We start from the raw sequence: 14,987 nt of genomic DNA, 5'->3' as shown, positions 1-14,987 counted from the left end.
TGCTGTAATCCTCAAACATCTACAAAAAATAATGAAATGCACAATATTTTGATATAAATATTTAATTCTAGGTAATAACACTTGTCCGGCCCTGTCTGATGCGTAAATATCAGCGATAATCATGTTGCCACTCAGTCGTCATTAACTGAGCAGCTGTTTCACTTCCCTGCAGACCAGATAAAGGTTTCTGCTGAACCTCCCTGCAGTGAGTGGAAACTAACCAGCCTCTTCACAGACGACCATCTTCCATCACATGCAAGTCTGAAAAATATCATTTCTACTCAGGTGAGTTTCACTTTTTATTAAAAATCTACAGCCAATGTGACCATTATAGCCCAACCACATCTTGTTGAGGGCTTTACTTTTATTTTCCAAAAGTTAGCACATATTTTATAAGTAGCTTGGTTGAAACATTTTTTAAACCACTTACTAAGATTATTATGGTTATGCAGATGGAAACCAGCTGAATGAAATTATCTTCTTATCAAACCAAAAAAGACTTAAATATTTTTATTGTTTCATTTATTAATTTAGCTTTTGTTTTGGAGGCTCTGTTTTACACGGCTGATTTAATTGTTATACATTTAGTTTCCCTCTTCATTTGTGCAGCCAATATATTTTTGGCTAAAAAATTTTTAAAAAATGGTAAGATTTTATTTATCTTATTTATAATAATTTTTAGTTTCAATCATATTTACTATACTAATATTTAATCCATGAGAAGACATTCAATCAAATCAATAAAATTTTATTTATATAGCACATTTCAGCAGCAAGGCATTTCAAAGAGCTTTACATAATTAAAATAAAAACAGCATGTGACAGTGAATAAACAGTTAGAAAGAGAAAGTCTTTTAATATGAAGATGAACTTTATTCATCTTTACTCACGTTCATGTTTTGTTTTCTAGAAGCTGATCTTTTATTGTCACATTTCTAAGTCAAACAACAGAAGTGAATGTATTTTGATACACTTTCAAATCTTTTCTGCACCAATAAAGTGATTATTAATTTTTATTATCTGATATTAAAGAAATAAAACAATAAACACTGCATTTAAAATTTTAAAGATGACACATTTAATTTGAAAGTCATCTTTATCAGCGTTCTGAACATTCAGCTTCTGTCTCGCAAAGTAAAGCAGTTTTGGAAAGTGTGAGATCTGAGACGGCCGATGGCAGAAAGTCATGGCACTGAGGGTTTAAATTGAAAAACAAGATAATTATTGTGAGATATGAGGGTATAGATGACACACTATCATATATTACAGTCTGCAGAGATACTTATGAATATGAAAAACCTCTTTGTCTGAGATGATGGCATTAACAGGTGTATGTTTTAAAAGCTTTTTAATGACATGGGAATTAAAATCAGAACACAAAACAACTTGTTTCTGTCTAAAAAACATTAAATTCAAATCAAGCAACCACTATTAACACTTTATGAGCCTCTGTAAAACAAGAGATTGATTAAAAAAGAAGAGAAAACTTTGTTCATCTTCACTCAAACCAGATGTGGGTCGATTTGCTGAAAACTGTGTTGAAGCTGAAAGAGTAATAATTTAATATATTTTGATACAAAAAGAAACAAAATGTAGTCATCCACAAAATTATTCAAGCAAGAGTAAATATTAAAAAGCAACTTAAGTACAGAGAACTTGAGTAGAACATTTTGATCAAATTTAATTTGGGATGTAATTATACAAACAAAAGTTGAAATTATGTGCAGGTGCAAGAATTAAACACAAAAAACTTAGAAATAAATCACATAAAATAAACTAATATTTCCAAATCTCTTGTTTTTCTCCAATAAAACCGTTTTGAACAGAAACTTACAGTACTTGTTAGTGGCAGGTAAAGTTTCCAAAGTCATGACATCATATTGGCTTTATGAAAACTTCTGAATTTGAGTTTTTAAAATATATTTAAAATGATTTTATAAATGTTTATCTACTCTACAAATAATGTTGATGATTCTACCTGAACTAATATGGCAACAAATTAATCTGTTTAAATGTCAGTGGTTTGTATTTGGATAAAAAAAACATGTTATGCATAATTATTTCATCATAATTTTTCTTGTCTTCAGACGATGATTTTCATGTACATGGTAATGACATTTCTGGCTCCAGTGATCTTAGCAACAGGTACATTTAACTTAATAATTAATAAAAACTTGATAAATTATTATTATTATTATTATTATTATTATTATTATTATTATTATTATTATTATTATTATTATTATTATTATTATTATTATTCAAACTAGATCATTTAGAGCTGAACCAAGATATATAAAAAATTACTTTGAGGGATCTTATTTTCTTATCCTACTGATATTAGTTGTTGTTTAATATTATTTGGCAACACTTGTATTTATATATTACATATTTAATAATGTTACCAGTTAATTGCTATAGCAACAGATCTTTTTGCATTTAAAAAAACATCAGTGACAATAAAGACATTGAAATGTTTTGTATTATCTTGTAACTTTGTGGTTTGCTTGTTTTTAATCTTTTCTAGAGATATTGACATGTGATATAACTCAGTGTGATAAAGAATGTCAGTGTTATGCAGCACCTGGAGAACCTCTGATATTTTACCTTCCAGTTCATGCACAGATTAAGTTGAAAAAAAATAAAACTACACTTTTTAAGTGTGTAAACGCATGTAAGGAAGAAAATTCAAAGTACATTAAATCCTGCAAATTCGTCGTAAATGGAACACTGAAGTGTGAGAACACCATAGAGAAAGACTCTGGAGTTTATCTGCTGGAGCTATATGATGAGAAGGGTAAAAACATCAAGCAAGTCAACATCAATCTTCAGATCATAGGTAGGAACAATACTCATAGTTTTGTGCTGTGCATAACTTATTTTATCTCCAACAGTATATAAATGCATTTTATAAGAATGATTGTGATTTACAGTTTAACCCATGGAATATTAAATAATGCAGGAAAATAATTACTTTTCTTAAATGATGCACAGAAAAGCAAACAAAGTTAATAATCTTAACTGTGTTTGTCTTCCAGCTCCAGTTTCACAACCTGCCATGTTTCATAAATGTTTGTCACCAGAGCAGAGGACAGTCAGCTGCTCAGCAGAGGGAGAACACACACAGTTCTCTTTTTCTCTGGATTATAATCCGTCACTACACACTAAACCTGTCAGTGGAAATAATGGAAGCATCACCATCAGTTTAAATGGTCGACTGGAAGGAAACCTGGAGTGTAAAGTTCAGAACAAGGTCAGCAGTAAACAGATCACCGTCCACCTTTCAAGTTGTGAAGGTAATGTGTTTTATTCTTATATTTAGTTTGATTACTTTACATTTTGTTTCCATTTTCTTTAAAGGGGCAGTGTTATGTAAAATCAACTAATCAAAAATAAAAACTCTTAGTGTTGCTTTGGTTTTTTCATGCATGCTTGAGAAATACTTTTAGCTGAATGTGTTGAACCATTCAGCTTCAACACACCTGAATGGACCTAGCCCCGCCTTCCAGGTGCAGCTCCTCCTGCAGCTCCCCCACTCAGCTCCTAAAGACTAGCCAGCAGCAATTAGCAAACACCTGGAGGAACTGCTGAGCTCATTTTAGGAGCTACTTCTCAGAGCAATACTGGTAAAAATGTTGTTAAAGGGTTAATAGAGGAGCCATGTTGGGAAGACTTCCTGAAGACGGAGATTTAGAAAAACAGGAGTTTCTTAAAGAGACAGAGGCCCGATTACAAGGAGTTAAACTACAAAGTCAAATTACTTTGAAGTTATATTTGATATACGCCGCACATTTTACAACTGAAGGAACTTTTAAAATACATAATTCCCCTTTAATTCTTTCCACAAATTGTGCAATTTTTCAAAAATAAAATGCTGAGCATAATTTATTTTTCCATTTCCATACAAAAGTCTTCATGGTACATAAATATTTCTCATGACTTGACATCTGTTTTTTTTCTAGAGGCTCATTTTCCAGCTGTGATCGTCTCAGCAAGTGCAGCCGTTCTGCTTCTTCTTTTGGTTTTTCTTGGCATCAAACTGTTTAAACTGAAAATAAGAAGAAGCCCCACAACCATCACAGAAGGTGAGAAAATAATATAGCTGAAATCTTTTTCATCCTGAAGAGCATTAAGAGTAAAGTACATGGACTGACAAGGTTTTATTGAATAACCTTAATATTTTAAATCAATATTAAACTTGGCCCTCATTCCTTATTTTGCATCTATTTTGCTTCTTTCAGGTGATGCTGAGGAGGAAATAGTTTACTCAGATGTCAGAGTGACTCGGGATGCCAGAAAGAGGGATGGTTAGGATGCTGCTGACCAGAGTGAAGAAGGAATGGATAAGTGTCACCTGTGAACATGAAGCCTTTCATTTCAAGTTTAAACATGACAGCAGCTCATGAACAGAGCTACAAAGAAATGAAATATACCTTTCAAAAATAATTAAAGTCCATGGTTTCCAAAAAGTTACATACTGCAGCTTTAACTAGCCAATATTCTGGGTTGTTGTACTTTTTTGTGTTGACATATCTGTTAATGTTTCCAAAAATGCACTGCACATTATGTATAGGTTGTGAAAACTTCCTATTTATACACAAATCTTCACTTCCTCACTAGTTATATGCAGTGACGTTCTTAAAGTATCGCTGACTCGGTAAATCCACTTACATGATTTAACAAGATAAACGACTCTGCTTTCATTCTGTGTACAAAAAAGTTTTTAATAATACACAGCAGTTCATCTTTTTAAATCGTGTAAGTGGTTTTATTGTCAGTGACACTTTAAGATATATTAGACTTTCTCTAAATCAAATGAGCAAATGTTTAAAGATGTCAGGTAAAACTTAGCAGAAGAGTCAAAACATAAAGATGCTGTACGATGGAGTGAGCTAAAACCGCAGGGGTATTTTCTGTTTGTCAGCTTCCTGCTTCAGTAGCAGACAGGAGGGTTTAATTTTAGCTGAGAGAAAGTTATTCACCCATACAAAGTAACAGCTTTAGGCACTAAACATTTTGATACCAGAGTCTGAAAAGTGAAACGAAGGCCTAAACATGTATGCAGTTGTCAACACAGTTACCAGCAGTGTTAGCAGTTCACCTGTAAAGAGATACTAAAGCTCATATATTGTGGCAAAACCCTCTCACCAACACAGACATGACAGATCTTAAATGTTTACTTCTATTCATTTCATAAAGCTGTTACTGCATAGTCTTGATATTACTCCATTCAAAATGAAGATTAACTGGATTAGATTTGACATTTCTGCCTTACTAGATTATAAATGAGCCAATGCAAGTTGTGGTTCTTGCATGAATACTTATTCTTTAAAATAAAGATTTTAAAAAATTTAATTCAAAATGTTTTGATGATAGGATTTAGTAGTCCATCTTAAAGACTCGCACCTCCACAGAAACATCCCCCCACACAAAGGGGGAGAGGAAATCCACTCTAGCCCTTTATGAGAGTGGGCCAGAGTGCCACTCTCATAAAGGGCAAGTGGCAAAAAAAGCATTTCTTTGCATTTTCTCACTTTTATATTAATTATTTTATCTGATGGTGAAACCTTATATTGAGGACACCCTGGGAAATTGTGTTATCCTTATAAAAGAACAATGACCATTACTTTTTAATTATGCATTTGTTAGTTGTATGCCAGAAGTGTCAAAAGTCTAGTTTTTTGGCTAAATACCAAAATATACCAATACTGATTTGAATCTAAGCTTGGCAGAGCTTAGAGCTAACAGGAAATACTGCATTTCAATATCATGTACACATAAAAATTAGTTTTTAAAATAAAAACTTTGTGTTTTGTTTACAAGTGATGGTAGGATGGAACAGGAGTAATGCCTGTGTTACTCCTGTTTATTGCAGTACAGAAAGAGTTGAGCCAAAAAGCAAAGCTCCTGATTTACTAATTCATCCACATTCTGACCTTCACCTGTGACCATCAGCCATGGATCATAACCAAAAGAAAGAGATCCCAGGTACAAGAAGCGGATAAAAAGAGTTTCCTCTGGAGAGTGGCTGAACTCAGCCTTAGAGGTACATTCAGGAGTTACATCATCCCGGGAAAAGTCCAGTAGAACTATTGCTTCTCCACGTTGAAAGGGGTCCATTGATGTGGTTCAGGCATCTGATCAGGATGAACCCTGAGTGTCTCCATCTGGAGCTCTTGTGAACATGTCTCACTGGAAGGAGAACCCAGCAAAGACCCAGAACCTGCTGGAGGGATTATGTATCAAATCTGATATGGAGAAGCTTTAGGATCCGCCAGAATGAGGAACATAAATGTGTTTGCATTTACATTCAGGCTGCTCTACAAAGCCATGCAAAAATTTCATCTGTATTTAATCAGATTTACAATGAACAAGAAAGACGCAGCACTGTAACATAACACTTAAAAAACTGATTCAAATGCAGTTGATTTGGCCTCTTCTCTGTATGGCTGCCTGACTGATGACACCATGTTAATGAAGGAACTTCTATTTCTGAGCCAGCCTGTTGTGCATAGAGTGAATAGAGTAAACCAGCTCAGAGGAGCAGGAGGTTTTAAATACATTTTTGCAGCTACTGGTAATATCTTTTTGCTTGCAAGCTGGAAAAAAAACCCATGCAAAATAAGAACAAGCAAAAATGCTTACAGAGAGTGGACAAATAAGTTAAACTAGCTATTTAAGTTTTATTCTGTAATTGTTCTTAGTATATTTTCGACATGTCCGTTATTTGACATCCACAAGGGGGCGCTGCACAACCCTCAGTACAATTGCGTCTTACGAAAAGAATGTATTTAGCAGAATTGAGCCAGGCAAATCTAGCAATGTTCTCCAGTAATAACTTGATTTTGCCTTTTATATGCAAAAATCAGTGGTGGGAAGTAACGAAGTACAATTTTCGTGTAACTGTACTTTACTTAAGTAGATTTAATAATGGATACTTTCTACTTTTACTCCACTACATTTTACAGTAAGTATCTGTACTTTCTACTTCACTACATTTCTACAAAACTGTCTCGTTACTCGTTACATCCAAGTCGCGTTGCTCTTTTTTTCCGTTAAAATGTGAAGTTCAGGGATTTAAGATGGCGCCGTAAAATCCAAGCAATAACGTGACTTAGTGTCTGTTGTCACCCATCGCCTCCACCATTACTCGCACGTGGAGCTCCAGACATGCGCAGTGGTTTCCTCTGAGCGGGAGGAGATCGCTTTCATAGACGGTGGGACTTCGTCCAACTTTTAGCATCACTTTGAAGGAAAGCTTAAAGAAAGGTAAGATCTGTGGACGTGTTGCTAGCAAAGCTAGCTGTACTGAGACACATGTTGCATGCTGAATTATTGTGTGGCGGTGTTGACTGAGGTGTCGCATATATGGGACGACGCTGGTACCAAAGTGCAATAAAGTGGTATGCAATAAAGTGGTATGATATTCAGGAACGATCCGATTCTTCTGGACTGATCTTTACTGATTAAATTTATTTCAGCTCTAAGTATTTAATATCTAGGTGTTTTATGGGAATGTGGATCTTTCAGATCAATTTGAGGAGCAATTTTGATAGGTAAAAGCTAATTTTTTTGTGTCACATAGCGTGGGGTGCTGGTCTTGACTACAACTCTGCTACTGGCTCCTTGGTTGCCTGTCCTCTCCCACTCACCTTCTTTCCATCCCCCTTCTGTTGGATTTCTTTAAAAATAAATGCCACTAGTGGCAAAAAAAGTGAAGTTCATGCTATGTTAGGACAGGAGACAAGATGCTTCCATCCCTGAAATTATGATTTATAGAATTATATAAGTCTAAATTATGTTACAGAGTAAACACAATAAAAACATGCTTCATGTGGCATTGTTCATTAAAATGGCACATTTCTAATGTATTAAAATTAAATACGATCGGTACACTTAATGATATTAGCGATTAGGTATTATTCAGCAAGTACTTTTACCTTTAATACTCAAGTATTTTTAAAAGCCAGTACGTTTGTACTTTTACTTAAGTACAAATGTTAATGTGGTAGTTTTACTTTTACTTGAGTACATTTTTGTCTGTGTATTTGTACTTCTACTTAAGTAAATTTTTTGAGTACTTTCTCCACCACTGGCAAAAATCGTGGAGTTTCAATTAAAGAGATTTATTTTCAGAATTAAAAAATTTAACATTTGTCTTTCTCATATTTATTTGGAGGAAACCAAAGTAACTCAAAAATGTCCAAAATATTCAAAAGCTAAACAATTAAAAATAACCTTAGAATATTATTATTTAGAATATTTTGTTTGACCTCATTTTCATTCATTTCAAGATAAGAGGAAGAAAAACAGGTTTATTTCAAATAAAGAAAAGTATACAAGTCAAATAACATTTGTTTTACAGTGCTCTGCAAATCTGGATTTGAAATAATCAAGTAAAAATATGTTTACACAGAAAATATATAATTTTTTAAAAACAAAAAATGTGTGAGCTAATATCAAATTTCTTACTGTATAAGGACTCCAAAGCAAAATACATGTTCTAACTTAAAGCAGCACTTCATGCAGCCTTGACCAACGTTGATGTCGTGTTGAGCAGCAGTTATTCTGCTTAGACTTGGATGTTTGGTTCAGTTCTTCTTGTATCGTTTTTCACTTTAACATCTGCATAGATAATTTCCTCTTCTGCATGATCTAAAAAAAGTAAACATAAAAATTATAACTGATAAATAAATAGATGTTATGTAGAGCAACAATTTTTATACGTTTCAAAATATTTTATTTACCTCTATTTGGTGGCATTGGTCGTCTTTTTTTACAAAACTTGATTACAATGAAACCCAAAACCACAAAAAGAACAGCTGAGGAAGCGGCTAACACTGGTACAATAAAGCTCCTAGAACCTGAACAAGACATGAAAAATAATGTTAGATCAACGATAAATGTATTGATGCCAATTTGGAAGTTTTAAAGAAACTGGTAAGGATTTTTTTTTTGCCTTTGAACTGTTTGCATTTTCTTCTTTGTACAGTTTTTGTTTTTTTTCTTGTAATATAAGACGAGATGGCACGGCATGTTTGACAATACAAAAAAATAATTGTGAAATCTGATGCTAACATCTTCTGTTTAGAATATGAAAAGTTTAAACAAATTTAAAAGATGTTAATAAAAACATGGAACATCTTTTTACCTTCACATGCTGTTAAATGAATTTCTGAATCTTCTCTGCTGACATTGTTCCAGACTTGGCACCTGAGGCCTCCTGTCAGCTGGCCATATATGCTGATGCAAACATTTGTGGCATAAAATGTTTCACCTGTGCAGTTGGTCCCTCTGCTTTGTATAAGTGAGTGACCATCTAAAGTCAGAAGGAACTCCACTTCATCTCCATGAGAAGAACATGTGACTGTCTTCTGATCAGGTGAAGAACATTTTTGAGACACTGCTGGCTTCGACACTGGCTCTGCAAACGCAACGTAAAGTCATGAAGAACAAACAAGCATTAAATCATTCTAATTATTTTTTATCATTTTCTTTACCTATGTAGCATTGAAATTTAAATGATTTCTATAATATAAAAAATTTATTTGATTGTATAACTTGTATATTACAATTTTTTAAATTAATATTAACGTAATACATATTGTTTTTTGAATTATCAATGTTCTAATTTGTTAATCTTGTTTTTCTTTTGTTTATACACATTAACTCTGTTTATTGAACACGTGTAAGTTCAGTCTGTCAGATTTTAAAGGCTCTTAATTGTATGTAAAATGTTGCATTAATAAAATAAGTATCCAATTTTTTAGAACAAAAAAAGGGAAGTTATAATAAAATTAAGCAAAAATAAAATGGGTTAATATGGTAGAAATTTACAAATAAAAATCTTAAATCAACTAAATAATTATATATTTTGTAGTAAAATGGATACAAACTATATATTCTTGACCAAACTGTTATTGTACATCACAATAATCACCAACAGGAAAGATGTAAGCACAACATTTATTCAGGATAATCATAATTAACCTACTTTGTATTTTTATGTGGACCTGAACTCTTCTGATGTTCCGTCCTGCAGCGTCGTATTCCTCCAGGGAGTAACGTCCAGAATGTTTCTTCACGGCGTTTCCCAGACTGAATATTCCAGGTTGGATTTCCTCAAACTGACCGACATGGTGCCCCTTGAGGTCCAGTTTTCCTTTACTGTATGTTATTAAAAATACGTACTCGCCATCTTTTGTCAATCTAAAATCTGCCATTTTTGTCTCTGAAAGGTGAAAAATAAGTTTCTGTCCTTCTGATCCGTAACACTGCTGAGTTCCAGGGGAGTCATAAAATTTGCACTCGATAGATTCTGTAAGAAACAAAGAAAAGCTTCATGTCAGATTAAAGTACTTTTGAAAATAATTATGTTTAACAAATATTAAACACACTTTTCATTAACCCACATTTAAAATGTCTTTCCCAATTATTCTAATCATATTTCTCACATTTTCATTTCCTGTAACTTAAAATTAGTCACTCAATAGAACTAGGACTCAGTTATTCACAGGATGATATTTTCTAACTAATCCGTAAGTGTTTTAATTACTTTACCAAGTTACTGAAATAAATGGACTTCCATTATAATTCTAATTTATTGAAAATATTTCGATACAAATGGTCAAATTAGAGAAACAAAATTGGAAGCATAATTCCATGTGAGCATGCAAAGTTAAAAGTTTTTATTCTTTATCCAAGAATTATTTTAATTGAAAAAAAATCAATTACCAAATGCTATGCTTACACTATAGTTAAGAACTGAAAAATACCTTTTGCCAGAGCAGATGCAACAAAAGCAGCAAAAATTATGAAGACGATTTTCATTGTTCCTGTGAAAAACACATAAATATTTGAAAGTCATCACACATCATCAATCTGAAGAAATTCTCTAAATATGAGCATAAATGAAGCAGAGCCTAAGGGTCAAACGAAAGAAGAAGAAGATTAGGCTTCTGTAATTTGACAAAGAAAACCCGGCAATTCGATTATTGGTTTTAAATATTTAGCAAAATAAAGTTCAGTGAGATCTCCTCAGATTCTGCAATATGTCTGAGTTTTTTAAAATGCTTACCAGCCTCATGGGGATTTGATGCTGACCGTTGTGGTTGAGATGGACCTGCAGACAGATGGTTGGCTTTATGTTCTCCTTCCTTTTAAGTGGAGCCATCTGAGTCAAGGAAGCAGCAACACCTTATGGTGTTGAGTGCAACTCAAAGTTACAGTTTAGCTTTATTTTTGGCTGCAGTCAGACAAAAAAAGCTCAAATTATGTGTAACTTTATGTTGTTCAATACTCACTTTCAGAAAAATGTGGAGCACAACACAGAAATAGCGAGAGTATTTAACTTCTGCAGAGCAAAGGTGCACATATTTTATATCACTAAATGTCCACATTAGACAGAAACATAAATGTCTAATGAAGAATGACCAGAAATGCCCTTTGTAAGTTGTTACATCACTTCATTCATAGTATTTTTATATGGATTCGTCTTCCTTCAGTTATAGAAAATCCACATCTCTTGGTTGGATTGGCAGTAAACAGATTTTCCCAGCAGATTAAACAAGTTTCTCCACCAGCTTTAGCATCCAGGATCTCACTGTGCACTTCTACCAAACTGTGAAACACAAATCCATGTTGCTGTGTAGCACAGATCCGCACCATGCCGTCAGGATGCTGGGTTTGCAGCAGGTTGCTTTTTGCCACAAAGTATAATCTTAGCTATTTGTAAACATTTATCACAGAATACGGAGATATCATACCTGGTCTGGTACAATCCAGGCCTATGTTGTCTGTTATTGTCTGAAATGTCCTACACTATTTGCTTCATACAGAAGAACTGGACTCTTAACTATTGAAAAATGATGTCTTCCTGAAGGAGTGGACTCTCCTGAAGTTTTAAATTTTACTCTTTAAATGTAAATAATCCATTCTGTTATCCAGGTCAGACATATGAGCAGTTTAGTTTCATTCAGGTATAACTTGTGCTGGGAAATGGCTTCAAAACCTTCATCCTTCTCCAAGCTGACTCATTTTGAGTCCTCACTCAGGTCAGGTTATTCAGTTGACCACCAAGTTAAGTTAGCTCTTCACCCTAAATCATCTGTTATAAATCATGTAAGTTGATTTAATCTATCAAAAACACTCCTGACATGACTGTGAATGGCTCTAAAAGTAAGCAGACTTTTCCCAACAAGAGTGCAAACTTGTGCTTCTTTAAACACATTTTATTCAGGTTATCAGTTTAGGTTTTAACGAGTGGTTGTGTGTGCATCTGCCCAGTTAAAAACCTTAAATTAATCATGCATTAATGTTTTTGGTGCTGGAGGTGCTCACTCACAAAGAAAACTGCAAGAACAAAGATGGTGGAAAACATCAGTTCTCTACTCAGACAGGATAGTTTCCATTTGGGGCTTTGTTTCTTTTCAAAGGTCCCACAAAATGACTGAAACGTAGAGGTGGTGGTTAATATTTCATACCCTGACAAAGGGATGGACTGTTTCATTACAGCGTCAGGAGGGAAAGTTTCTCCAGATCTGAAACATAGAATATTATGAAACATGGCAGCAGTTCTTTTAAAAACTAACTGATAAAATCACCAGGCTTCTAGACACCATAACTTTTTGAGTATTGTTGCTGATGATGCTATCATATATTTGTGGGCAAAATTCTCTGAGTAAAAATGAGGAGAGTTCCTAAAGCAAGCAGGGGTCCAGTTCAGGACTCATGGGATTTTTTTTATTATTTATGGAGGTCGCTCCATAAATATTCTGTATCTGCAGTAGAATGACTCACAGATGAACATTTTATTAAATGTGTTTGGATGCTGCTTGTAAAAGTAACTAAATTAAAATAGGTTCATTTGGCTTTCTCCCCAATATTCTCCTACTTTACATCAGAGAAAAATATTTTATATTCCAAATAATTCAAATCTGAACCATTTTATTGTAAAGAAAATTTTCCCAAACACTAAAAACTCTTCATTGTACCAGGCTGCAGTGCAGAGGGCAGGAAGGAGCAGCTCTGCTGCTTTTACCGCGGAGCTGCAGCTGCATTGAGCTGAAGTCACCGTTGGTTATTTGGTATATTTTATTGAAGATGAAAAGATGTTTTTAACTTGTCAAGCACCTTCATCTTTTCACTCATATCTCCAGGAAGTCCAGTGCAGACTGCAACAGAAACGTCTTCAGCATTTTATTCAGTTTGTCACTGACTTTGATGCTGCTACCCTGGAATGAAAAGCTTTTCATTAAAGAAAATTATTAAAACACCAGATATTTATAGATTATTCGGAACACAATTTTAATGTTAAAGGTTTTTAATGTGATGCAAATTTTGCAGTCTTAAATAAATGAAAAAAAAAAAATTGTTTTCCAAACTATGTGCAGAGAGATGAGCGACTTCTAGACGATTGACTTCATGTTTCCTGTGTCTCTGACTGACAGCATGTCTGAATGTTCTCACAGGAACAGAAACGAAACAAATTTAAACTGAGTGGCAGTTAAAAAAACCACAGGTACTTTTGGTCACCTCAGCTAAATGTTTGTTACAGGATGTGAAGAGAGAAGCTTGCATTTCAATCGTGCAACAAACCACTCGTAGTATTAGAATCTTCTCGACAATTGTGGATATTTTTTATACAGTACCACAACCATCATTTTTTCAGTCCTAAATCTAACTTTTAAGAAATCTTTGTGGTTTTTTTTTTCTTTTTGTGTATATTTATTTAAATGACAGTTGAGCCACATGAAGCGTACCAACATCTAGAGAAAGGTGTTACTTTAGTTAGTCGTAGTATGAGCATTGTACATTGAAACCAAAAGTTTCCTGAGTAAATAAACTCTTCTTCGCCAACCATGTAAATGATTAACTATTTATGCTGTAGTTCTAGAACTGCTGGTCATAAAAAAGCACATTGAGTGAGTGATTTAAAGGTTAGTGGACCAATACTGAAAGTCTGCATGTTTCTCACAGTTAGTTTGTTTCTTTGTTCTACTTTCCTCCTTGTGTTTTAATATCCAACTACTAGGATTACACCATGTCCCAAATTATTATGCAAGTGTTATTTTCTCAGATTTTCCTTAATGGTCAATGCAAATGATGGTCAGTATAATTTTCAAGTCATAAACTATTACAGTATAAATCAAATATTACTGAACAAACCTCCCAATGAGAACAGTATTTTTTTTAAATAAAAAACTCAAAATGTTCCAAATTATTATGCACAGCAGATTTTCTAAACATTTTATGGATTATAAAGAACTGCAAACAGTCATTCTTTGAATGTGCAGCATTAAGTGGTCACGTACTAAAATCAAAAACATCTTAACAGAGTTACGTGTTAACTTAGGACCCTTCTTTATATCACCTGCACAATTCTTGCATCCATTGAACTTGTGAGTTTGTGGATAGTTTCTGCTTGAATGTCTGCAGGATGTCAGAAAACCTCCCAGAGCTGCTGTCTGATATGAACTCCATCCCACCTTCAGATCTTCTGCTGGAGGAAACTCCAAAGGTTTTCAATAGGTCAGAGGTCAGAGGAGGATGGTGACCACACCATAGCAGCCAATGACACAGTGGCATCTTTCATTGTCATGCATGAATATGATTTTGCTCCTGAAGGTACGGCTCTTCTTTTTGAACCATGAAAGAAAGTGATCAGTCAGAAAGTCCATCTACTTTGCTGAGGTCATTTTCACACCTTCGGGGACCCTGAAGGGGCTGACCAGCTCTCTCCCCATGATTTCAGCCCACAGCATGACTCCACCACCTCCTTGCTGACGTCACAGCCATGTTGTGACGTGGTGGCCATCCACCACCCATCCACCACTGTGTCCATCAGGACCGTCCAGGGTTGCACAGCAATCATCAGTGAACTGTTTGAAAATGAATCTTCATGTACGGCTGGGCCCACTGCGGCCGTTTCTGCTTGTGAGCTCTGATTAGGGGAGGCCAAATAGTTGGTTCATGCACCGCAAGCCTCT

At 34.4% G+C, this 14,987-nt stretch overlaps 1 protein-coding gene across 1 annotated transcript; it reads left to right on the top strand.

The window, feature by feature from the left end:
* Positions 1 to 209: 209 nt before the first annotated feature.
* Positions 210 to 4,324, top strand: LOC108166867 (uncharacterized). Its single transcript, XM_081615522.1, has 5 exons — positions 210 to 285; positions 2,088 to 2,145; positions 3,039 to 3,296; positions 3,963 to 4,085; positions 4,242 to 4,324. The coding sequence occupies exons 2-5, from the start codon at positions 2,091 to 2,093 to the stop codon at positions 4,310 to 4,312; spliced, it is 507 nt and encodes a 168-aa protein (XP_081471648.1). The 5' UTR covers positions 210 to 285; positions 2,088 to 2,090; the 3' UTR covers positions 4,313 to 4,324.
* The last annotated feature ends 10,663 nt before the right edge of the window (positions 4,325 to 14,987 follow it).

The sequence above is a fragment of the Poecilia reticulata genome, chromosome 14, assembly GCF_904066995.2.
Source record: "Poecilia reticulata chromosome 14, P_reticulata-male-v2, whole genome shotgun sequence".
Lineage (NCBI taxonomy): Eukaryota > Metazoa > Chordata > Actinopteri > Cyprinodontiformes > Poeciliidae > Poecilia > Poecilia reticulata.
Note: the sequence above shows the minus strand (reverse complement) of the source record. Positions and strands in the feature narration are given on the sequence as shown.